Below are 27,012 nucleotides of genomic sequence, written 5' to 3'. Positions count from 1 at the left end.
TCACAACAACAATTTTGAAAACTGCTGGCAGATTTGAAATGGAAACAGAATAACTATGCATGTAGTGATGGTCAACTATCTGAAAATAGTAAGTAATTGGATAAGATAACCCAGTGAAGGAAACTATCTTCTGTCTGTTAATCTGACTGTTTTATTAGACAAGATCTAGTTCTCAGAAAGATAACACAATTTATTTTCGTTGGTTTTCATATATCTTAGCTGTCCCTTTGATACAGTAAGCAAAGTTAATGCAAACAGGAAACTATCCCCTAGACCTGACACATCGTTAAGTTTTCAGATTGATTAAGCATTAATTCTTCATAAAACTCTGGTTGCTCCTCACTGAGATTAGGACTGTAAGGATCCACTGACTTTAATGGACTCGGTAATCTTGGCATGTAGTTTGATAACACTAAAATTCTGGAAAGTATGGCTGACATGCTGCTGAAGGAAAAACCCCAACCATTCCAAACACTTAAACATACTGGTTATAACATAACAAAACATTTTAAAATATTTGCCAATCTTGAAAGCAAAAAAAAAAAAAAAAAAAAAAGGAAAATCTCAGGTATGGAAAATGAAGAGGAAACTAAAAGCCAGAGCAGAGAGGGGGAGCTGAAGCTGAATGGTCTATGAGGGGATCAGGTAAAAGGTGTACTGTGTTCCAAAATGCCTGGGGTTTCATAAGCCTGAGCAGAACTGGAGACGAGGCCTGAGGCCTGTGTGTGGTAGGAAGCTGGAATGGGGCTCCCTGCAGAAATCCAGTGTTACAGGCAGACTTCTAGGATGACCCCAAGTGATGCTCATCTTTGATAATGGGTAGAACTTATAAATATGCCGAGATATTACTCCTGTCACAAGCTTATGTCATATGGCACGGTTGACTGTGAGAAGCAAGATTACCCCTTGGGCCTAACCTAATGACACCAGCCCTTTAAAAGCAGAGCTTTCTTCAGTTGGTGGCAGAGAAGGAAGTCAGAGAGATTCAAAGCATGAGAGGGATTTGAAAAGGAGGTTCTCCATTGCTGAGATGGAGGGGACCATGGTACAAGGACTCAACAGTGGCCCACAGGAGCTGAAAGAGGTCAACAGTCAGCAAGAAAATGGGGACTTCAGTCCTACAACTGCAAGGAACTGAATCCTGCTAATAACAGCAATGAGCTTAGAAAAGGACCCCATGCTCTAGATGACAACGTAGCTGGCTAACAATTTGATTTTAGTCTGGGTGGAAAAGCCAACCTTACCATGCTAGACTTTTGACCAACAGAATTGTGAGCTTAAACAGGGTGTTTAAACAACCATAACTTGCTATGCAGCAAAAGAAAACCAATATAGCCAGGAATCCCTAAAATTGAGATGAGCAATTGTGCTGATCCAAGGAGAAGCCTCAAGGCTGTCCCTCCAGAGGCCATGGCTAGAAAAAGAGTATCTGTAAGAAACTGGGACATTGCACATGGGGCACACACATGTGAGGGCTGAATTTGCACCATCTACTTGATTTAGAAATTCTTTTTTGTTTTTAATTGATCCGCATCTTCTTATCTTCCTTCCTTCCTTCCTTCCTTCCTTCCTTCCTTCCTTCCTTCCTTCCTTCCTTCCTTCCTTCCTTCCTTCCTTCCTTCCATGTCTCACAGCTTGTGGGATATCTTAGTTCTCTGACCAGGGATTAAACCTGGACCCATGGCAGTGAAAGCACAGAATCCTAACCACTGGACAGCCAGGGAATTCCCTTAGTTTGGAAATTCTGAACCAATAAATTAAAGTAGAAACTAAAGGCTTAATCTCCAAAATATACAAACAGCTCATACAACTCAACAACAAAAAAACAAACAACTCTTTAGAAAAATGGACAGAAGACCTTAATAGACATTTCTCCAGACATACAGATGGCCAGTAGGCATAGGAAAAGATGTTCAACATCACTAATTATTAGAGAAATGCAGGTCAAAACTACAATGAGGTGCCACCTCACACCAGTCAGAATGGTCATCATTAAAAAGTCTACAAATAACAAGTGCTGGAAAGGGTGTGGAGAAAAGGGAGCCCTTCTACACTGTTGGTGGGAATATAAGTTTGTGCAGCCACTATGGAAAACAGTGTGGAGGGTCCTCAGAAAACTAAAAGTAGAATTACCATATGATCCAGCAATCCCACTCCTGGGCACATACCCAGACAAAACTATAATTCAAAAAGATACATGCACCCCTATGTTCACAGCGGCACTATTCACAATAGCCAAAACATGGAAACGATCCAAATGTCCATCGACAGTTGAGTGGATAAAGAAGATGTGGTGTGTATATATATATATATATATATATATATATATAATGGAATACTACTCAGCCATGAAAAAAGAATGAAATAATGTCATTTGCAGCAACATGCATGCAACTAGAGATTATCATACTAAGTGAAGTAAGAAAAAGAAAGACAAATATCATATGATATCACTTATAAGTGGAATCTAAAATATAGCACAAATGAACCTATTTACGAATCAGAAACAGACTGATAGACATAGAGAACAGACTTGTGGTCACTAAGGGGGAGAGCAGGTGGGGGAGGGATGGACTGGGAGTTTGGGGTTAGTGGATGCAAACTATTGGATATAGAATGGATGAACAACATTTGGCCCGTGGGCCATAAGTTTGTTGACCCCTGCTCTAGCAGAGAATATGACTGTCTTCCTCCCTCAGGAACGTGGGACACCCCCCGCCCCCACACTGAAGTGCCTGCTGGAGACAACCTCAAGGTGACACATGACAAGCACACACAGTTTGACGGGGGAATTATGACCCATACATACAATGGTCTACTTGACACTTCCATTTGGAAATCTCATTTGTACTGTGTAGCACAAATACACACCATCGAAAAGGTAAAATGCTACCTTTGACTTCTTTAGACTTCCTCTGCATTTGATTATTTTCCCTTTATCACCTCCTATTTTATTTTTGTGCTTTCTCCCCATTTTCTTGTTTAGACGGGACAGTTGTGTTATCTATTTTAATATTTTCCCAAACAGTGGGCCCTTGAATTAATTTTTCTCATATTGCGATGTGAACACCAGGTGCTTCCAAGGAGGCCTCCATGGACACAGCAGTCCAGAATTCACGGAGGAGCAAGAGTGGGGCCAGCCTGTGCAGACGATGCTGGCTCCTGGAAGCGGAAGAACGCATGGAGAGGAGGGCAGGCTCTGAGGTCAGGGGCTGTCTGCGTTCAGGCTCCAGCTCTGCCGCCTTCAGGCTGTGTGCCTCCCATTATTGGCCTCGGTCTTCTCACCTGAAAGAGGGACCTTTATGCTAGCACCTCCATCATAGGGTTGTTGTAAGGAGTAAATGGATTAATGCACATGAAAAAGTGATGATGCGCCCGACACCTTGTCAGTGCTCAATAAGTGGTAACCATTTTAGTTTTAGGGACAGTTTTGATCATTGTGGCCATGGGCCTCCCTCATCCATCCTAGGCAGACCACGAGGCATGCTGGAAGCAGACATGGAGAGGACAGAAACACTATGAAAACAGACAGAGTGGTCAAAAGGCACAGAAGCCTGGGATCATGTACAGATAAATGGCTCCATACACCTGAAGAGCTCTGAGAACAGCCCTGAAATTCACAATGATTTCGAATCGTGGCTCTCCAGAAATGATTCAAGTACATTCCATGTGATCTGTTGTAGAAAGGACAGAAGTAAACACTTGGGAAATGTGTCTCTCAAATCCAGGCAACCTAAAGAAAACTTAGGTCTGAAAGCAAGTAAGTTTCATTTATCTGCAAGACTTACTTTGCTTAGGATCTAGGTGGTTGCCAGATAGAAGCAAGAACCAGGCTGGGAGGTGCTGCCTTTCAGAGAGGTCTCGGTGCCAGCTGGCCCCAGGCTTTGTAACTAGATGGAAGTCTATTGAACTGGAGTCCCTGCTCCACTCTGTCAACGGGGGTTTGTCCACAGCCAGACCAGCAGATGGATTTCTAGAGTATTACTCAAATTTTTTTCTTGGTAGGAGAAAATTTTACTACTGTACATGAAAAATGTTACATCTCTTTAGTCCTTGCTGACTCATGGGAGAAAATATTACAGATGAAATGTTCAAACTAAGTATTAACTCTGCGTACTTTGATAATCTGATGGTAGCAAAAGTGGGGATGATGTGGCATTTATTTTGTTGATTCTAAAAGCATTACAGAGATGTATGTTCCATGTCTAAAAATTAACAAGTCTATTCAGGAATGGAGTACTGTTGATATTTTAATTTTCTGCCTAATTGGGAATTACCCAAAGAATGTAACTGAGACCTTCTTGAAGAGCAGAGGTTTTTCCGAGTCTCAGCCTTGTTCCCTGGGGATGAGTCCCTATTCTGAAGACCAGCAGATGTAAAGGGCATAGGAAGGACTTGGGATTGAGCAGGTAAGAACTGAGTTTCTGACCGTGGGCTTCTGCAGAAGTGGCGCCAGGCTCAGAAAATGGAGGAGGTCCGAAGGGATGGGAAGCATTTCCCTCCTTTCCTGGGCGAGGAGCTGGTCTCCCAGGCACAGATGGACACAGCCACGCTTTGCCCCTTACCAGCCCCCTTCTTGTAAAGTTCTCCCACCTCTTCGTATTCCTTCCCCTGGCAGTCACATGCTGACCGATCGTCCCCCCACCCCCAAACCACTCCACTGCGGCTGGCCCCCTAGACCTGAGTACCACATGCCCCTTTCCTTTGTGTGGCTGATCTCACAGGATGCTGAGAGAAAGGCAGTCGCTTGGCCTAACTCATTCCAGTGCATAAATGGCTCACAACAGCTAACTCAGGGAGGCCCAGTCACATTTTCCAAAGAGGAAGCTCATTAGCACATCTGGATCTCTGGAAGAGGGACTGGAAGTGAGAGAGGAAGAAAGGCGTCGGGAGAAGGAAGGAATTTATTATTCAAACTAAGGCCGCATGGCTACCGAAGTGGAAGAGAGCTAGGTGTTGTGGTGAGACCTCGGTGGAGACGGGCCCTGCCTGGGAATCTGCCCTCTGGGGTCAGCTCCTGAAGTTGCTGCCTCCCTTCCCCCATTTCAGAGTCCTCAGCTTCTCGAAAGGTCCAAGTTTCTCCCATTTCTGTTCCTGCGAGGTCTCTATTCACCTCAAGAGCTCAAGGCCGGGGCAGGGTGGGGGGAGGGGGTCTCTGATAGCTGTTGTCACGTACGACTTGACCACAAGTCAGGCATCGTGTCAGGACCCTTGTATATAAGCACAGCCTAGGGCTTGGGAACAGGGCACACATTCTGGGCGCCTTCCCTGTCTATACATTTGAAACCACTTTTATTTTTACCTGGGATATAGGAAAGCTCCTTTATTGCAAAAAACTGACTTATTTTCCCCCATCCCCCAGGCCCCCAAATCAGCTTCTTGAACTATGAACCCCATGATTAGTCTTTGAGGCGAGAGAAAATTTGTCCTATTACTACAGCTGAGTGACTCCCTAGGAAGCAGAGCTGGTTCTCCTGGGAGTGGGCATCCTTCAGGAGGTCCACCTGGCACAAGTGACAATGGGGTCTCCAGAGGGACAGGAGGTCACAGCCCCTGGGGTGGGATGCCACTTCTTGGCACAGACCTTGTGCCTGAAGCCGGGCGTGGGTTCACAAAGAGCCACCAGTTTCAGCGTTCATACACACGGCCAGTACTAAGCTTCAAAACTCTTCTAGAATCCTCGACAACCTGATGCTGGTGGCCTTGGCAAGAGATGAGGTCATTTTCTAAAGCACAGGAGTATGACTTAGCTTGTAAATCTGAGCCCTAGTGGCACAGGTGTTCCAAGGCCATGAATCTGCTCCCATTTTCACTCCTGCAGAATGCTGGGGTTCTCTGCGCGTTAGGGGGAGGGGGAGAAGCGTGGCCCAGTGGGAGGGTGGCTTGATGTCTCCCAGAGGCCCCTTCAGGTGCTGTTCCATCTTATGTTCATATACAGGCAAAAGAAAACAGGGCTCCATTCAAAGAGCGAGAGGAATGCGGGGTTACAATTTGGCACCCTGCAGGTCAGGAGGCTTTTAATTAAAATAAATTGCAGTAACCCTGGGCTGATTTTCTTGAGGCTGTCCAAGGCAAGAGTTGAAACCGTGAGGACAACTTTCATTATGAGGGAGGCCTGCGTGTACAATGTGACAATTATCTTTTGTAACAGTCTTGGGAAATTGTACTCTGCACTAACTGCAAAAAGCATTAAGGCCCCCAGGGAATTTGAAAATGGAAAGTCTTAAATTCCAGCCTGGCATTAACCCAGAGGAGTGCTATCACCCAGCAAACAAACAGATTGAACCCATTCAGACCCTGCTGGGAGCTGCCTGGGGCTCTGCACAGGCAGCTGCCCTGAGGCTGCCCGCTAGCCTTGGGGGGGGCCACAGGGTAGCCTGAGGACAGACAAAACCCAGGACAGGCTGTCTCCTCCCTGCGGGGCCCTCTGTGGTCCACACTGGAGACCACCTTCAAAAGGAACTTTTTCACAGGGCCTGGACAGGACATCCGGGAGCAGAAGACCTGCTGCTCTCGAGCCGCGTGGTCCCCGAAGTCCAAGGCCATCTCCGGGGGCAGGTCTGCATCAGTGGGTGAGGCTCACACAGCAAAGCATGCGTGAAGTGTCTGCACAGTGCCTGGTGCCCACAGGCCCGGTCAGGGCTCCCTCACCATGGGAATTGCCTGCCTTGAACATCCTCACTGCCAGGAAGCGGACCAGGGCTGCCCCCCACGACACCACTCAGAGTCTGCCCTGGGGCCACCCAGTAGTGATCAGGTGTCCAGCGTCTCAGGCCTGTTGCCACTGTTGCTTGCCTTGGTGAAATATATGTGATTTTCATAAGCTGCCCTAATATGTTTTGAAGCCAAGTCAGGGTATAAATAACTTAGGCTTTTCTGAGACGTTCTGAACATAAATTACTAGCCAGAACAAACGTGAAAACCCAGAGTGTCACAAAAGCGCCTTCCAGAGAGCACACCATCCTCCCTAGGAGAGGGATAAAGCCACAGCTTTGTGCTCAAAGATGAAAGGCAGTTTGTAAGCAAAGCTCGATGAGGGTTCAGTTCTGCCACAGGTGTCCCTCTGTGAAGAGAGACCAACAACACAGACTCGGGGTGGAAAAGGCCACCCCTTCTACTCCTCTGCTGGCCTCAAGGGCTTCCAACCCCTGCAGCCCACACGGGCCCCCACCTTTGGGCCTTCCGGGCTCCCTGGACCTCTGAGGATGAGCACATCCTCTCTGGCTCTGGAGTGATGCCGGGTGGGCAGCACCTGGCCTCTGTCTAAGGCCTTGCTGTGCCTCTCATCGCCGGTGTGACCCTGGACACACCTTGGATCCCTGTCCTCTAGATGGGATGTGCTTTAAGGTGCCTTCCAGAGGCTTCTGAGAGGCGGTCCTACTAGCGACGGTGGAAAACAGGGTAAGAGGCGGCCCTTTTCTTCTCTGGCCTCCCCCACGGCTCTCTCTCCATCACTTTCCCTTCCCACCTGGCCTGCGGGGCACAGAGCGAGATGGATGCCGACATCTGCTTGGGGAGCTCAGGCGCCAGTCTCAGGCTGGCTGGGCATTTTCTAATAAGAAGCGGGCCCTGAGTAGGAGCTGAGGAAGGGTCTCTTAGAACACACAGGGCTTGAGGAGGGTGGGAAGGCGGAGGAGGAAGGGAGATGAAGAGGGGAAGAGTGAGGAGGAAGGGAGAGGTGGGTGGCTGTGGCCAGCAGTGGCTTACACCCATTCCCACTGCAGGCCTGCAGCACAGGCCCCACTTGGAGGCCGCAGGTTGGAGGTGGGCACCGGAGGCAGCAGGGGCAGCCAAGGAGGGCCAAGGGAAGGTAAAGGCCCCGCTACCTGTCAGGAGCCCCCTGGAGTTGGGTGCATGTGTGTGTCAGAGGCTGTCTGGTTTCCAGTCTCTCTGAGACACTTGGGGCTCAAGGAGCATCAGTAACCCCACGAACAGGGAGTGGACCGCAGGTGGGGCAGGGCCCCGCAGGGGGTAAGCTGAGAAGCAGGCCACCGGAGGAAGAGTTGAGAAAAGGCGTGATCGTGGAGGGTAAAAAGGAGAAGACTTCATGGAGATACAGAGCCTACCTTCAGAAACTTACATATTTCATGTCTGCTGTATGAAACGAGGGGAGAGGCCAGGACAAGTGGAGGCTGGGGAGACACAGATATGTGTGCATAGGGAGTTATAGCTTGGCACCCCATGCCCAGGAGTGCATCCATATAGCTGGGGATCCCACCCCCTGCCCCAAGGCGGGCGGGAGCGTGGCCCGTTCCCTTCTGCCCTCCCTGGGACCTACAGAGCTCCCTGGCCGGCTGGAGCCCAGGCTGCAGATGGGGCCACTTCCAAACAAGGCAGCCCGTGCTCAGCGGGCTCTGCCTCTCAAAGGTTTACACTGAGATGTACTTGGCTTCAGCCCATTTCATTTTAATATCCTTTAGGAGAAGAGTTATAAACACAAGGCCAATGCCCTGACACTTAGCGGGGTTGGGAGAGCTGTTAATACCAAGTTTGTCTATAGCTGTTCTGGGAAGCTGGCCAGGCTCAGGTTAGTGACATTCCACGAGCCTGAACTGGGGAGCCCTTATGTAATCACAATCCTTCGTGACTTCTAGGGCAGTTTTGTCTGCGAAAGGAATGCAGGAAGGCATCAGTTTGAGTGTGCAGCCTGAAGCACACTGGCTTCGTTTGTCAGAGGGCAATGCCTTCAATGGGCATTCAGCAAGCACGCTACAGAGAATCCCCAGATGAGAATTTTTTCCCATTAACAATTCTTTAAAAAACAAACAAACAAACAAACAAGCTGTTTTTGGCACAGACAAGTTTAAGCGTAGGAGAGCAGAGCCGAGATCCTGGTGCATGTGGATTTCCTTGGTGGTCAGTGGAATGTGCAGATTTGCTCCCGGGGGATCTGGCTGGACTTCCCAACCACAAGTGACCAAAGTCCAGGCCAGAGAGTCCTGCCTGGGTAAGTGCTGGAGTGGGGAGTCTGGTCGCCCTCTTAGTTATCAGACAAAGATAAGCTCCAAACTCCCCCCTTTCCTTTCCCCTTGCTGGAGGCAGCAGAGGCCTGAAGAAACCTCAGCCCTGAGTGAGTTTCTCTTCTTACCACCTTGGCCGTGTGTGAGGGGACAGCAGAAATATGAAAACCAGGCACCCTGAAAGACGGGGGGAGGGAGCTTGCCCAGTGCCGCTGCAACTCCTGGCTGGGGGGCACCCCGCTCATGCCTGCTTTTCAGGGGAAGCTGAGTCCACGCATGTAACACGGCCGCACCCTCTCGGCCCAGGCCACTGTGCTTAGGCACTTGTGGGTAAGAGCCGGAACAAACTATCTTAAAACGCCAGCCGGCCAGCTCATTTTCCACAGTGTTCCCCATGTTTGCCACCAAGGGAACAAAGATTCCCACGGCAGCATCTTCCAGCCTGTGAACACAGGAGGAATAGTCTGCGGTTTCTCTTTGCATGACTCTTTTCTGATGTGCGCATTTCGATGGTTGGTTTGAGACCTTAGGGGTGAGGGCTGGTGCTGCTCTCTGCCCCTGCTCCAGGGCTTCATGCGGCCCCTGCAAAGCATCTGCTTTGATTCGACAGCTCCCCTGCCCGGCCTCCTCGCTTACGGTTGACTTGCCTTCAAGCCTTTGGTAAACTTTCTTACTGTTGGCGTCACGGTGATAGGCATGTCAAGTGTTTTCTGGGTAGTGGAAGCTGAGCCTGAGAAGGCAGCATCCTCACACTGACTGGGGCTTTGCCCTTCTCCGGTAGAATGTGGCGTAGAGAGGGCATGGACAGACGGTGCTGGAGGTATGGAGAGCTGGCTGTGTCAACTCCTTTGTAAAAAGGGAGGTCGTGTCCTGCCTCCAAGGCTTGTTAGGATTAAACGGGCACGTTTGTGAGCGTGCCGGCACCTGTGTACAACGGGTGAGCGACCCCTGCTACTGCTGTTGTTGTTGGTACGATGGTGCTATGATTCCTGCTGGCTCTGGCTTCCTGAGGCTTTGTGAGTCAGTGTGTTTCAAGCAACCAATCCTCTGGGCCTCAGGCAAAAGTGACCCCCTTCCTAATCTACAAAGCCAATTGCAACTGTCCAACTTCCTGCTAGTGGGGGAAGTTTTCTTCTTACCCTTGCCTATTCATCCTCCTCCTCTGTTTCAGATACCGACTGGCAACTCGGCTTTCTGAGAGCCTGTGCACGCTTCTGGGCTGGCCGCTTCCCACTGGCACTCAAACTGGTTTCCTTGGGCCGCTTTTGCTCTTCTCATGTCCCTTTCTCTCCCCACACCACACACTCTTTGGCAGGTGTAAGCAGGGAGGGGAAAGAAGGGAAAAGGGCATATGTAGTGCCGGTCCATACAATATAGCGTGGAGGTCAAGAGCCCAAGTTCAAGTCTCCCACTTCCTGGCTATGGCTCTTGGGAAATTACCTAACCCTCTGTGCCTCAGTTTCTGCATCTGAAAACTGGGAACACTTGTACCAACCTCATAGAGCTGTGGTGAGGACTAACTGAGTTAATAAATGTAACATGGTGAGAACCATGACAGTAGGTACTATGTAAGAATTAGCTATTATTACTGCGTGAGGTCCCCAGATTTTCACAGACCTAACTATCTGTATCAAGTAGATATTAGCAGCATTCGCAGTTACGGGGGTAGCTTAAACCAACACCATATTTAGACTGGAAAACTTAGAACATACACATATATGATTGGATTGTTTCTGATTCTATAATTATACAAAGCAGAATGGTCTAACTTTGCAGCTACAGGAACCAAATACTTCAGGGATACAAAATTTCTACTGTTCCCCAACTAATCTGAGCACTAGCCCAAGATGCTGGCAAACTGGAATCCCTCTAGGCTAAGGTGGTCTTTGGCTGTAGCTTCCTGTAGCTGATGTTCTCTGAGAGTAGACCGCCCCTCCCTGACACCCCACTAGTTTAAAGGCTCAGACCCTCCCGTTCTCAACCTGTGAGCCCCCAAGAAAACCAGGAAGGACCTGACAACCACTCATGATACTCTTGGTCCCCAGGTCAGAAGTTAGGGATCTAGCCCTCACACTTGTTTTGCCTCCCTCAGAGCCTCAAACATATTTGACTATGCATTGATTTCACATAAAAATTCAGATTTCTGCCTTCTCTTGAAAAAGCAGACCTGCCAATACAAGCCTGCTTTCCACATGACTGTAACGGGCTGGAGCTGAGTAACAGCTGCTCACTTTCGACAGGGGACAGGCCTCTCCAGTTTCCACAGTCCCCACCACTCCCTACTGTCTCTCTCAGATTTCAGTCAACAGTCAGCTGTCATTTATAATTATGCTTGCTGCGGCTTCTGTTTTCTAACCTGCTTCACCCACATTGCTTACTTGGTCCCTACAGACATTTAGATTTGTGACTCCTGCTGAGCTAGGGGTTCCCATGATATTTGCATTTTAAGTATCCCATTAATACTTGTGGCATGGAAGGTTCCTTTCCCCTATTAAAGGAATTTTAGCCACCAATAAGTTGGTTAAAATGTTGGCTCTGAAGTTGATTGCTATGTATGGAATGTTCTAGGGAGTAAGGATAAGAAAGGTCGCCTGCCTTCTCTATCCTCCAGCTCTTAAAAGATGCTCAAAGCTCCAGGAGACCAGCATGAGTGATCTTTAAGGTGGGATGGACAGACAGATAAACACTGGTATCCCCTTCCCTGGCTCCTCCCTGGACAGGAGCCTCTGCCTTGCCCAGGGATGTCTGCAGACCAGGCTGCTCACTGAGGCGTTCCCTTCGTCTTCTCCCCCCACCAGCCTCCTCATCTTAGCCCAGCTCCCGCTCCCTGCACCTCAACCTCAAGCCTTCCCGATATTAATTTTCAGCTTGATGGCACACCGGGCCTTATTTTCCGATGACGCATACGGGTTTTTATCTGACATCTTGGAATACACCTCTTGGTCTTCTTTTTGAGTTATGCTGTGTTTCTGAATATTCCGACCAACAACAAAAAAGTCACTAGAATGCATGTTCTCTATCAACAGAGGCATATTGTATGTCCTGAGCCCAGGACGAAGGATTAAAGAACTCCCAAGCTCACTGCTCTACCTATTATGTGCAGCTAAGAAAAACTATATGACTCATAAATGGCAACTTCCTTTTGGAATCCTGAGGCCGTGTAAGTTCATCCTGATTGAAAGCTCAGCCCTGTGAGAGTCTGGAGGCTGGAGCTCCAACAGGTCAGGTCTGTTGCCACAGTAGCTCCACAACAATCTTTAAAAATAGATCACCTTTGAAAGTCCAGTTGAATTCCCTGTAAGCCCAGCAAGAACTCTCTGGGGCTCTGAGAGCTGTGTTTGGATGAAGATTTACCATTTTGGAGAGTAAAAGATTAGAGGAAGGCTGAAAAAAGATAGAAACCAACGGACTCTGGCGAAGCTAATAGGGAAGGCTCTCCGAAGGGTGTGTCACAGCTCCATCCACATGTTCACCCATCCCAAAGGCAGCTAGCCCACAGACCATGGGACAGGCAGGGAGCAGGCCACCCTGTCCCCCATGGAAGGCTCAGTCTCCCTCTCACCATGGTGCTCAGGCCTCCCAGAAGCGACGGCAGCACAGGCGACAGAGTGGGCGGACACGGCTGCCTCCTCTTGAGAGGGGTTTCTGCTCAGGACGATGAGATGCGCCTGTCATCATGGAAAGAAGAAACACGTTTGTTTATATGCTTGGCAGCAGTAGCAGGGAACTAACTGTTCTTGCAGCGATAAGCAGAAAGCCAAGGAAATTTCTAGCAAGCGAAACAATATGATTTAAGGGGAAGCACAATCAACTCTTGGGGGAGCTGGGTTTTAAAAGCATTGTGTGGTGGAGAGAGAAAGCACCAAGTCCTGGACGCTGGGTCCAGATGGCTCGATGCTGTGGCCAGGGCTTATGTCTAAGTAAATCATTTAAAGGTCTATGCTCCTGTGAGTGCAGTGTCAGCAGAAGAGCAGGGAGGGTTTCCAGAAGGTAGGAGATGGATTAAAAAGTGCCAGTGCTGCAGGGGAAGTAGGCAAGCACAGCCGCCTACCCACCAGTCAGCCCAGAGAGGGAGACCCCCCCGCCAGCGTGTCAGCAGCCTTACCCACAGAAACCTCAGCCCTACTCCCATGCCCGGACTGCCAAGCCCACCTGCCTGTACCCTTGGCAAACTGGCCCACGGGAGCTGCCCGAGCACAGAAAACAGCTCAGTTGCTTGAAAATGAGGCCCATCTAAAAATTCTCTAAGCGAAAAAAAATCACCCTATGCTATTATGAACATCAAGTAAAAATAATCCTTTCAAATAAAGTCCAAATACATCCCTTCAAATAATAAGATATTAAGCAAACAACCAAGTAAATAATCCCATGAGTTAGTCATAGCTCCTGGAGGCTGAAAGAGACAAGGTGCTCTGGGCAGCGTGCACCAGGGCAGGAGGAATGTCAGCATCTGTGACAGGGTGGAAACAGTAAATCTGAAGGCAGAGTATCTAGGTCAGGGTCGTGTCTCCATCCTTCATTTGCTGTACGATATCTTGGGCAAATCACCCATTCAGCAACCTCAGTTTTTTCATCTATAAAACGAGGATAATAAACATTGTCCAAAATATTCAAATTGATACCATAAATGAAAAAGAATTAGAGTACAGCCTAAATCTTAGACTAGATAAAGCCATAGCACTAGAACCTTTTAGTCCAGACCAAGAAGTGAGACAGCAAAGCCGTAAAGACTTGCTCCTCTGGTGACGGGCTAAATGCATTTCTGAGATGATAATCAGGGTAGATGCTAGGCTGTCACCTCATTTGTCACATGTTAAAATCCACCGAGTTGCTAGATCTAGACTTTTCATGATAGAGGCTACTCCAAATCAAGATTGCTGGTGATAATTTTTGGTGCTGTGTTAGAGCCATCAGAATTTCATATTTGTAAATGCTAACAATAGCCTTTGTTTTTAAATGATTTCCTTATTACAGGATATAAATAAATTGAATACATGATTTTGGCAAACTCCAAATTAGTCATTATCCTCGTTTTGGCCTGAAATTCTGACTGGAAATGCTTTTCAAATAGCCAGAGGGATAGAGTGCAAGGATAACATGTTCAGTGCTTAGGGAAAGGGAAAAAGAGAGGAAAAGCCCACCCCAATCCCCAATGGAAATGGATCACCTTTAGTCTGTCTTTTCCTCCGGTTAACTATCCCTACAACTCACTCCTGAGGAGAGCACCCTCTGATACCAGAAGAGATTTAAACCATATTGTTACAAAGACTTTTGACACACAGTATTTTAGATCGATTAAACCTCAAATTCAAATTCAAAAAGATTTCATATTTTGTTTCCACTCAACATTATAATTTAAGACAATGTAAAAGATACATGTCTATCAAAATTACTTTCAAATGAATAATTAGCATGTTCTGAGAGTTCTCTAAGTTGCCTTTTGTCTTGGGAACCGGAAGCAAAGTTTTCCATGAGCAAACATGCTCACGTGATCAAGAAAGCGGATCCTGAAATCTTACGGGGGGTCTGAATATATCACAAAATCTTCATAACTTCAATGTTTTTCTGTGTGAGATGCTAATATAAGCAAACATTTAATATTCATTATTCACTTCAGAAACTCAGTCTCTGATCTAATTTGTTATTTGATGTTCACGAAGCTTCTAAAAACCACGTGCTGGGGGGCGCGGGTAAAGGCAGTGGAGAAGGGAACCCATGATGTTTAAAATGTGCAACATTAGTATCGCATTTACTCAGAAAAATTCAATTTAGTTTAATTTAATTCAGTCCTGTTCAATTCAACTTATCTTAATTTTTAAATGCTTTCCGCCTGCCAGGTGTTATTCAAACCCTAGGAATTCACACAAAAATTACACAGGGCTTTTGGTTTTAAAGGAGCTTACAGATGAACTACAAAGATGTGGAGTAGTTTGATTTTACCTAAACTCACAGACACTGCCCCTCACTAGGTTTTAGCACCCAGCTCACTACCTTCCCTTTCACCCCTCCTCCTGTCATCACCTTCAGTGATTTCAGTATCCCTAAGATTGGTCTGTACCTATTGGGCAAGAAAGAGAAGGCAGGGTTTAATAGATGAATAGAGGAAAAGTTGATAAAATGATCTTTGCATGGAGGAAACCTAAGGAAGAGAGTGCAGGACCCCAAACTGGCTGCTTTACCATCATAGGCAGGACAAGGGAGGGAGAATTCGCTGGAATTGGAAAGATGAGTTACAGGGGACGGATCCGTGGCTTTTAGTAGAGGGATGCAGACCACCCGTGCTGACCTTGCAAGGAGGAGGGGAGGGAATCAATAAGCTGTGCTCTCTCCTTCCAAGGTCAAGGCTGCGTGCCTTCCAGCCAGAGGGCAGGGTGGCCCACTGACACTGTATGTAGGTGGGCACTGAGAGGGATGCAGAGTGGAGCTGAAGGAGCAAACTAAAACACCCAGCGAACGACCCAGCCAGCACCTTGGCCTCTTGGGTTTTGACAGGCTCATTTTCCTCCCTGCCCTCAGCCGCCCGGTCCCCCGTATTGTTCTAGGCCTCATCATTGTTTAATTGGTGCTACCTCTGGATCCCACAGCTCACAGAGCCTGTTTGACTGTTGGGGCATCCTGGCTCTATCACGTCCATGCAGTTTCTCGACCTCTGTCCACTTTTCACCTCTCACTATTCATCCACCCCTCCTGCTGCCCCGTCCCTCTGGTCCAGCTTAGAGGGCACCATCCATCAGCGTCTATGTGGAAAATGCCCTCAACTCCACCAACGCATTATTTGAGACGGTGGAAAATGGGGAACCATCTAAATATCCATCAGCAGGGGTAGGAATTTATTGTGGTTTATTCATACAATGATTGAACTCTATCTACATGTATTAACATGGTTACATTTCAAAAACACATCACGGAGTGGAAAAGCAACTTACAAAAGGATGCAACATCATGACGTCACTGCTTTTCAAGTTTCTGATTTTAAAGTAAAACAACCCCTTTTATTCCACACAGAATCTTTCATGGTTCTCTAATATACCAAGCAGGTAAGCACAGAGCTGCTCTTGCTGAAGCAGGTGGAGAGGGCCTGGAAGCCCACCCAGTTGCCCCCCAAAGACCCTCCTGGGAACATGAGTGTTGGGGGTGACAGTTCGACAACCACAGCACCACACTGTGCAGGAGGCCTCCTGAGGGAGTGAGTACACAGGAAGTTGACAGAGCTAGTGATTAGATTACCCAATCTTTCCAAACGAGACCACTGTTCACAGTTCTGGAACAACACCTTGTTTGCTAAAGATAGTATAAATACCCCTGTTACATACATCTGAGAGCATTTAAGGACTAGCTGTTAGAGTGAACAGAATTACAGGAGTCCTGCTGGCCTGTCCAGCTTGATACAGAGGCCCAAGGACTGGGCCCCACTGGGGATCTGTGGCTGGACTCCACTCACTTCTCGTTATTTATTAGTCACTCCAGGGCTTGCATCTCTCCTCCCAGCCTTTGAAGTTTCTGATATCTTATGGTTACGTGTTTATCAACTGTCATCTTGAGGCTGAGGAGGAATGTTTCATATTCTTAAATCTCTTCAACTGTTAGCATGTTATACTGGGTTAAAAATAAAAACAAAAACACCTTAATTATCCCACATGGATCAAGGTCATTAATTGAAGAAACTCCTTCACAAGACCAATCACCTCAAGCCCTGGCAAGGTGCAGAGCAGCTGCTACATTCTGGTCCTCCTATGTGTTTCTGGGGGAAACCACGGATTCCTCAGCACCAAAGCAGCTGTCAATAGACACAGCCAGAGCCAGGCCTGGCAGACTCTTATCTAACTGGGCCTGTCCCCTTGGATTTGTAAAATGTGTAATAGTTCTTGAAGAGAAAACTTGATGACTAGTAAAAAAAGATGTTTCTCTTTATGCAGGCAGACCCCATCATACGAACATTCGACTTTAAACACTGGGTGGGTTCTGAGTGTGGAACCCCAGCTCTTGAGGGGATGGAGAGAGAGATTTTTTTTTTCCCACTTTGATAATGATGAGGGGAATCAGTGACTCAGGGAAATCTCCTCTCCCATAGCAAACTGAAAAGCACACAAGCAGCTCAGAGTACATTTGTGGATTTAACTGTGTCTATTTACCCTGGAGTTGAGAACATGCATGGAGAAGACAGTAATAATTGCCAGGATCTCTTTGTAAAGCTGAGGGACCGAGGGAAGGAGGGAGCCAACATCAATATACCAGCGCCGCTTAATCTCAGAATGACCCGTGACCATGATGCGAACTGCCTAATTTACGGATGGGGAAATGAAGCCTCGAGAAGAATAAACGACTGTATGAAGGTCACATAGTGGTCAATGGCAGAACAGGGATTCAGACTAAGGCCTGTGATTTCAAACTGCATGCTTTTCTCATATAACACCTGGTTATCCAGAGGGTAGAAGTCACCGAAAGGCAATTTTCAAGTCAATGTAATGAAGAGCTATTTAAGAGTCAGAGAAATAGTTGCTAAGTAGTAGACTCAGCTCAGAATTGAATAGACTGGCTAGGGGAAGAGTGAGCTGCCAACACATGGAATTCTGAGCACTAATTGTAGAGGGACGCCGTGGAGGGGGTCCGGCAGTGACGGTGGATGGAACAGACATTAGAGCGCCTTCTACCAAGTGTCTCCATTTCTGCTTTGATTCAAATTTGTGCCTTAATTCAACAGAAGCTCAAGGCCACTTGTCACTACGAGGTGTGAGCTTGCTGTGTGTCTTTTATAGCTGACCAGCTGTGAAACTGCATAGCTTTCTCTCTCAGCTTTGCCAGAGCTGACCATTCCACCCTTCAGCTTTGAGCTGTCATCCTTGTGCAAGACAGGGTCATGTTGCAGCCCAAGGTTGCCATTTCCTTTCCTCTCCCATCTCTGCCCAGTAGGGAAGTCTTCCATGGCCACACACACCGCAGGGGACTGAGGCGACTGGAGGGCCTTGACTGAAAAAAAGATGGAGCTGGGAATCCTTGAGGGAAGTAGATGCGAGGGAAGTAACTGGGTGCAGAGGGCGTTCAAAAGCTGATTTCTGAGGGCCCCAGGCTGAGCCAGTTTCTTTTAATAGTCAGAGAAACTCTCTGTGGCAGCTTCCCAGTTGTCAGGTTTAGCTCCTCCAAAGGGCTGGGGAGAAAAGGACCTACTCGCTGTAAGAGTACCAAAATAAACATGTCAGGGTCTTATATTTTTGTCTTTTGGTTTTGTGTGTTTTCTTAGAACTTCACTAGATTTTTAAGTTATAAGAGTAGTACCTGCATATAATTTTTAAAAAATCCTAAGTGGTAGAAAAGAATAAAATATTAAAAATTTTAATGCCCCGTCCTTTGTGTCTATAAGCCTCACCCCCTCTCCTCCCCATTTCCAGTTTGATTTCTTATAGCTACCCACTATTAACAGTTTCCTCTGTGTCCTCTCAGAAATACTGAAGTGCTTACCCACACACACACACACACACGAGACAAGAGCCTGGCCCTGCCCCCCCCCAGCTTAGCTTCATCCCCTGCCACCTACTCTGGGCTCCCACCACAGTGGCTCCCCTCTCCTCAACCTTCAGAGTGTCTCATCAGATCCCACATCAGGTCAGGCTGCCCGGCTGGGAGCTCTCGCGGCGCCCGGTACCTCTCCCTGTGGCGCACTTCATGTTGGCAGTTTTACATTCATCTGTGTGATTCTTCACGAAGCTCTCTCTCACTCACCAGGCTGCTTCTTGAGGGCAGGACCTCTGACAATGACAGCCGAAGCGTCCATCATAGTCCCAAGCCCAGCACGTTGTAGTGGTCAATTGGTCATTGACTGAAAGAACATTCTGATTTACACCTGGCTTTTTTAAATGAAGAATTCACTTTGGACACCTTTCATGTTGGAACACAGACATCCATCTCATTCTCTTTAGTGGCTCTACCGTATCCCATCACATGGATGGATCACAGCTTCATAACCAATCCCCTACCAATGGATTTTAAGGGTATTTCTTATTTTTTTTGCTATTGCCAATAACCCTGTTTCTTTGCACATGTTGTGCACATCTATCTGTTAGGTAAGTTTCTAGAAGTGAAATGGTTGGGCCAAATGGTCAGTGTGTTACAAAACTGGAGAGGGGATATCAATTGCTTTCCCCCAAAATGGTGCCGATTCCCAGTCCTACCAGCAGTGCACCAGGATGTCTGCTGCCCCACACCCTCGCCATCGTGGGGCGTCACCAAACTCTTTTGGCCTCTCCTTGGCTAAGTTGCATTTCTTTAACAACAAGTGAGGTTGGGGATTATTTCTGGATGGTTATCACCATTGTTTTCCCTCTTCAGTAAAATGTCTGCTTCTGTCTTTTGTCCACATTTCTATTGAGTTGTCTTTTTCGCTGAGATTTTATAACAACTCTTTCTATATTTTCTCCTCCTTGACATTTATTTCTTAACTTTATGGTATGTTGTCACAGAGAAGTTTTTCATTTTTATGCCGTCAAGTTTATCAATCTTTCTCTTTTTTCTCCTTCTCCCTCTGTCTCTCAGTCTGTACCCATCTGCACATATGCAGAGGAAAGATGCTCAACAAGTGTCAACACTGGCTACTTCTGGGATGGGGGGGCAGGGTAAGATGACTTGCCCATTTCTCTGTATTTTTCTGTATGGCTTGAATTTTTTTAATAAAAAGCATTATCATTTTGATAAAAAACAGTTGTTTTTTCAAAAGAAGCAGTATGGCACTTGGATTTACATCATTCTTAGAAAAGGTTTATAATGTATAAAATCACAATTTCATTCTGCATCTTTTCTAATTTTAAACAAAATAGGCTGGTTTGTCAAATTTTGAAAATTAAAAATAGCATCTGGTTATTTATAATAAATGAATCGCACTGTCTAGCATATACACAGCGATTAACAAGGGCCAATAAGAAGTGCTGCCACTTGCTGAACTGTCTGCATCTGCCAGGAGCTGCATGTGAGCACCTATCAGCCACCACCTAGGCCTGACCAGCGCCAATAACTCAGCCAGAGCAGGAACCTGAACCCAGATTTTCTGATCTTAAAGTCTTTGGTAGAGTAACTGATAAATTATTTCATCATACTTTGCAAATCAAACTTCTCTACACGTGGGAACAACTGAGTGGCAGAGACGCCCTGAAAACCAAAAAGAGAGATACGCGATTCGTGTGTCAGAGAGACGTGAAAAAGCAATCCAAGCTAGAGCAGTGCTAATTTATACCCCTTGAAAACGCACACCCACAAACATGCTCTTGCTCACATAAGTGAAATCCTGTGATATTTCTTTTGGATAGGAAAATAATGTTCTAGTGCCAAAATCTGCCCCAAAGAGTTTCAGAAACAATCATGTTTGTGTGGTTTTCTCACAGAACCCTGCTGTAAGAGGACCCACAGGGCCGATGACAGCTCTTTCATCAGTCCCTGGGACTGCTGCCTTCCCTGTGCGGTGGCTCTGTGGGGCTGGCTTTATTTTTCTCCATTTTAATGTGTTAGCTCCTAAAATACTTTGGAACTTTTCTACACCCTACGGAAAATAAAAGGTCTTTTTTCCCTGGGTGTTTCTCTCACTCCAAAGGAATGAAGAGTGAAAAAACAAGAGGGGAAATAACAAAACCCCTTTTCTTTGTGTGTAATTAAGAAATGGCTTTTAGGCATGGGCTCCCTTGGAGAGCTGTGGCCACACTGTACCTTTCTGTAGTTTAGGTAAAGTTGCTAAAGAAAAGGGGAGCCTTGATAAATGTTTAACAGTTACTGTTAATAAATAAAAGTAGCTTATACTGGCAACATGCCACATGGTTCACAAAGCACTTTCCATTTTGAATCTTTGATCTGTTCTGTGAAGTGGACAGGGACTTTTGTAGGTTTTATTTATTCATTTATTTACTGAGACCAAATGACTTGCATTATCAAACAACTGGTAAACAGAAGAGTCTGGACTCCAACCCAGGCTTTCTGATTTCAAATTCAAAGCTATTTTGACTTCACAAAACTATCTCTTTAAAACACTCTCTGATCTTTATTAACCTCAAGAATAAACAACAAAAGTCACCTATCAAACTTTACAAAGTATTATAAAAATGAGTGAATTCCTCCATAACAAATTAGAGCTAATAAACAAGTTTAGAAAAGTTGCAAGATACAAAGTTAACATGCAAAAATCATTTGTATTTCTATGTGCAGGCAATGAACAATAAGAAAAGGAAATTAAGAAAATACTTTCATTTATAATAACATGAAAAAAAAAGACCCACAAAATACTTGGTAATAAATCTACCAAAAGAAGTGCAAAACCTATATATAAAACATGGTTGAAAGAAATTAAGGAAGACCTAAATAAATAAGAGATATTCCATGTTTATGGATTGAAAGGCTTAATACTGTTAAGATGTCGATACTTCACAATTGCAATACAGATTCAATGTAATCCTTCTCAAAATCCAAGCTGTTCCTTTCTTTCTTTCCAGAAATTGGAAAGAAAAAGCTTATCCTAAAATTCATACAACAATGCAAGGTGGGGGACTTCCCTGGTGGTCCAGTGGTAAAGAATTCGTCTTCCAATACAGGGGATTCAGGTTCAGTCCCTGGTCAGGGAACTAAGATCCCATGTGCCATGGGGCAACTAAACCTGTGCGCCACAAGTACCAAGTTCGTGAGCCTCAACTGGAGAGCCTGTGTGCCGCAAACTACAGAGCCCAAGTGCTCTGGAACTCGCGGGCCACAACTACAGAACCCACGTGCCCTGAGCCTGTGGGCCACAACTAGAGAGAGAAAAACTACTAGAAAACTAGAAGAAAAACTAGAGAGAGAAAATCCACATGCCACAACTAGGGAGTCCACAACGAAGAGCCCACACGCACCTCAATGAAAGATCCCACATGCCTCAACGAAGATCCTGTGTGCTGCAACTAAGACCCAGCACAGCCATAAATAAGTAAATAAATAGATAGAAAGAAAGAAAATGCAAGGTAGGACTTCCCTGGTGGTCTAGTGTTTGAGACTCTGTGCTCCCAAAGCAGGGGGCCCAGGTTCAATCCCTGGTCAGGGAACTAGATCCTGCATGCTACAATGAAGTACAGCCAACTAAATAAATAAATTTTTTTAAAAAGAAAATGCAAGGGATCTAGAATAGCCAAAACAATCTTGATAAGAGGGTAGTAATAAATGGTGCTGGGACAACTGAATAGCCACATACAAAAGAATAAAGTTAGACCCCCGCCTCACATCATATAAAAAAATTAACTCAGAATTGAATCAAGGACTTCCTAGGTGGCGCAGAGGTTAAGAATCTGCCTGCCAACGCAGGGGACATGGGTTCGATCCCTGCCCCAGGAAGATACCACAAGCTGCAGAGAAACTAAGCCTGTGTGCCACAACTATTGAGCCTGTGCTCTAGAGCCTGTGAGCCACAACTGTTGAGCCCATGTGCCACAACTACTGAAGTCCACACACCTAGAGCCCATGCTCCACAAGAAGGGAAGGCACCGCAATGAGGAGCCCAGGCACCACAATAAAGAGTAGCCCCCACTATCCACAACTAGAGAAAGCCTGTGTGCAGCAACAAAGATCCAACACAGCCAATAAAAAATAAATAAATAAATTTATTAAAAAAAAAAGAATCGAATCAAAGGCCTCCATGTAAGAGCTAAAACTATAAAATTCTTAGCAGGAAACATAGATATAAGCCTTCATGAGCTTGAATTAGGCAATGGTTTCTTAGATGTGATGCCAAAAGCACAAGCAACAACAAAAAATAAATAAATTGAACTTCATCAAAATTAAAAATACTTGTTATTCAAAGGACACTATCAAGACAGTGAGAAGACAAGCCACATACATGAATTTACAAATCATATATCATAAGGGTCTAGTCTCTAGTATCCAGAATATACAAAGAACTCTTATCTGTCAATAATAAAAAGACAAAAAATTGTGTTAAAAATGGACCAAGGATTTGAATAGGCATTCCTCCAAAGAAAATAAACAAATGGCCAGTAAACATATAAAAAGATGCTGAACATCATTAGTCATTAGAGAAATGCAAATCAAAACTATGACGAGATACATATGGAATCTAGAAAAATGGTACTGATGAACCTACTGGCAGGGCAGGAATAAAGACATAGATGTAGAGAACAGACTTGAGGACACAGGGCAGGAAGGGGAAGCTGGGATGTAGTGAGAGAGTAGCATGGACATATATATATACTAGCAAATGTAAAATAGATAGCTAGTGAGAAGCTGCTGCATAGCACAGGGAGATCAGCACGGTGCTTTGTGACGGCCTAGAGGGGTGGGATGGGGAGGGTGGGAGGGAGACTCAAGAGGGAGGGGATATATATACATATAGCTGATTCACTTTGTTGTACAGCAGAAACCAACACAACACTGTGAAGCAATTATACTCCAATAAAGATGTATGAAAAAAAACCCTACAGTGAGATACCATTTCACACTCTCTAGGATGGCTAAAATAAAACAGAGAGATAATAACAAGTGTTGGTGAGGATGTGGAGAAAGTGAAACTCTCATCCACTACTGGTGGAAACTGAAATGCTGAGGCCACTTTGGAAACCTTGGCAGTTCCTCAAAAAGCTAAATACTGAGTTACTATGTGACCTGACAATCCCACTGCTAGGCTTATACTCAAAAGATCTGAAGATATATATCCACATAAAAGCTTATATATGAATGTTAATAGCAACACTGTTCATAATAACCATAAAGTGCAAAGAACCCAAATGTTGATCAACTGATGAACAGAAACAAACGTAGTACATCTATATAATGTAAAACTATCTAGTCATGAAAAGGAAATGAAGTACTGATACACGCTAAACATGCGTGAACCTTGAAAACATTACACTAAATAAAAGAAGTCAAAGACAAAAAGCCACTTTGTATGATTCTATTTATATAAAATGTCCATAATAGGCAAATGCAAATAAACAGAGAGTAGATGGGTGGCTGCCAAGGGGTGGGAGGAGGAGGGAAGGGGGATGACTGCTGATGGGTACGAGGTTTCTTTTAAGGTGGTGGAAAATTTCTGGAATTAGAGAGCAGTAATGGTGGCACAACTGTGTGAGTACAATAAAACCACTAAATTGTACACTTTAAAAGGGTGAGTTTTATGGTATGTAAATCATCTCAATGAAACGCACAAAATTAAAACACAAATGACAAATTGGGTGAAAATATTTGTGGCATATTATAGATAGTAGGGCAATATGCGTCATACACAAAGAAATTTTAACCGTTAAGGCAAACTAGATAAAAAGTCTATTAAACAGTGGACAAAGAATAGGAATAATTCACAAAAAAGGAGGTTCACAAAAAATATACTGAAGTCCCTTAAATATATGAAAAGATACTCCATTCCATTTTAAATAAGAGAAATGCAGATTAAAACTACACTGAGATGTCACTTCTCACCTAACAGACGGGAACTAATTCAGAAGCTTGACAATACACTCTTTGGAAGGGGCTGTGGGGAAACAGGCATTCTTACACACTGCTGATGGGAATACGAATGGTAGAAGCCTAATGCAAGGCAAATGATAATATCCTACAGAACTACCAACGTGTGCTCCCTTCGACCTAGCTGTCCCATTGCTAGGAATTTACTCTGAAGATACAACTCCAACAATACAAAAATACATATGGGTAAGGTTACTCATTACAACATTATTTTTATTTGCAAAATATTGGAACCTAACCTAAATGCCAAAACATAAACTATTTTGAAAAATAAAGTGGAGTATTATCCATCAAATACTCCAAGTACAAATAAATAAAGAAGATTTAAAAGAGTCGTATGAAGTGATTTTCAGGATGTACTGTTAAGTGAAAGAAGCAAACATACACACAACAAATAAATAACTTGGTGGGAAGAGGGAGGGACATTTCAACGGTAGAATATCAACTGATAAATGCAAATGGAATGGCAGAATGGAAAAATCATTGATTTGCAACCATCACCTAAAGGGACATTTCAATGAGGAGGAAGATATTTACATGGTCTTAAAAATGTCTCTTTACAGAATGCTTATTGGCTGCAAAGAGAAAAAATAGTTAATATTACACAGTGAAGAAGCACACACATCACTGTCACTAGGAGATAAAAAATTAGTGTCACCAGTGAAGGACAGATGGATATCATGTGCCTTCAGATGCAATACCCCGAGAAAATACAATGTCCTTTTGTAGCACTCTAGCTGGGCATGCATTGTCAGAATCTGGTCATGAGGAAGCGTCAGAGAAACCCAAACTGAGGCACAGTCTATGAAACAACTGGCCTGTATTCTTCAAAAATTTCATTATCATAAGAGACAATGACAGGCTGAGAAACTGTTTAGATTAGAGAAGACCAGAGTCATTGACAGCTAAGTGCAATACTTGATCCTGAACTGTATCTTATATTGGAGCGGGAAAAAACTGCCACGAAGGACAGTATTGGGACAACTGACAAAACAGAATATGGCCCGTACCAATGGTAACGTTCCTGAGTTTGATAACTGTATTGTGGTTACACAGGGAATATCCTTATTCTTATGAAACATACATTGAAGTATTCAGGGATAAAAGGATATGACATATTCAACATATTTTTAGATGATTACAAAATATAAATAATTATTGCGCTGAGCGTACGTGTGTATGCGTGCCTGTATGTCTATACAGAAGACAGGGAACACATGTGGCAAGATACTTTAAAATGATCACTCTGGGCCCCACAGACAAGAGGCACTGTTTAACCCATTTCCCATTCACATGGGGCTAAGGGCTCCTAGGAGTGAGCCTGCACTTATGCTTGAATCCCTTTGCTGATCCCTGCCCTCAGACATTTGAATTTTTCTCTCTAAGCCAGTGTTTCCTAAACTGTGGCTGGGAACACTAGTGTCTCATACACTTATTAAGCCCTCCCCCCGATTAACGATTTACATTGGCATTTTTAATGCCCTGTAAGACTGTGTGTTAAAGACATCTGTTTAATATTAACTTAATATTTCTCAAATTTATTTGGCCACAAACAGCTTTTCTGGGAAGATTTATGAACTCTCATGAGATGCTAGTGTCCTATGGAACACAGTTTGGGAAATGCTTCTCTAAACCAAACTCAAATCTTTGCAACACATACTATTGGGTCTTAACGCCATCTTTCATCCTAGTGAATTTTACAAGGGGTAACGGCCCTTGCTGGAATACTCTGAGCATATCTTGATTTCTTTCTTTGAACTTTAGGAACTGGTGCAGCAAAGACAGTGCTGAGACTTTGAGGGCAGATCTGGATCTGGTCAGGAAACACTGAGTGTATATTGATTAAGAAAAAAAATCCAAATTAAGATAAATTTGAGATTCTGTAAATCTCAAATTTATAAAATTTGTAAAACAGGAGTAAAACAATATAAAAAAGTTGGCAAGGTTGGTGTGAAACTGGCTCAATTAAGAGCAAAGAAAAGCCAGCTTCTGGTGGCCAGTAAATCAAAACAACCCTTTGGCAGAATGTCAATAACAATCAAAAAGTATAAAATATTCATATCTTACCTCCCAGCAGCTTAACTTTTGGAAATTTATATCAGCAAATAGCTCAAAATAAGAAAAAAAAGTTTTTCATAAGAATATTCAGAATTATTGATACTAACAAAAAACTGCAAATCCACTAGTGTTCCTTCCCTCGGTAAATGTCCCTACCAGCCACACACAGAAAATTGGTCCAAAGCTTGACTCCTCCATCTCCTTTACTCCCACATCTGCACAACTCCCAGGCCTGTCATTTCTACCCTCCACACATCTATATCAAGTCTGTCCACGTCTCCCCATTCTCACGACGCCACCCGAGTCGGGGCTGTCATCATCCCCCACCTGGTCTGTCGCAGCCACCTACCGAGTCACCTCCCTGCTCACCTCTCTGCCATCCAGTCCATTCTCCACACTGAAGCGCAGCCCTGCTAGATTGATAATCTGATGATGTCAATCTCCCTGCCCGAAAACCCTTAACTGCCCTTGGGATGCAGCTCAAATGCCTTACCTCGGCGCTCCACACCCCACCTGAATG

General features: G+C 45.0%; 1 protein-coding gene across 3 annotated transcripts in view; it reads right to left on the bottom strand.

Moving 5' to 3' along the window:
• The window catches only part of TTC23 (tetratricopeptide repeat domain 23), a 104,039-nt gene that overhangs the window by 21,733 nt on the left and 55,294 nt on the right, over window positions 1-27,012 (bottom strand). For all 3 annotated transcript variants that reach the window (XM_057724539.1, XM_057724536.1, XM_057724537.1), the window contains one exon: window positions 12,523-12,628. In XM_057724539.1, coding sequence (XP_057580522.1) covers window positions 12,523-12,628 — 106 coding nt within the window. The remainder of the gene's footprint in view (window positions 1-12,522; window positions 12,629-27,012) is intronic.

Source organism: Hippopotamus amphibius, chromosome 2, assembly GCF_030028045.1.
Source record: "Hippopotamus amphibius kiboko isolate mHipAmp2 chromosome 2, mHipAmp2.hap2, whole genome shotgun sequence".
Lineage (NCBI taxonomy): Eukaryota > Metazoa > Chordata > Mammalia > Artiodactyla > Hippopotamidae > Hippopotamus > Hippopotamus amphibius.
This window is presented reverse-complemented; position numbering and strand designations above follow the sequence as displayed.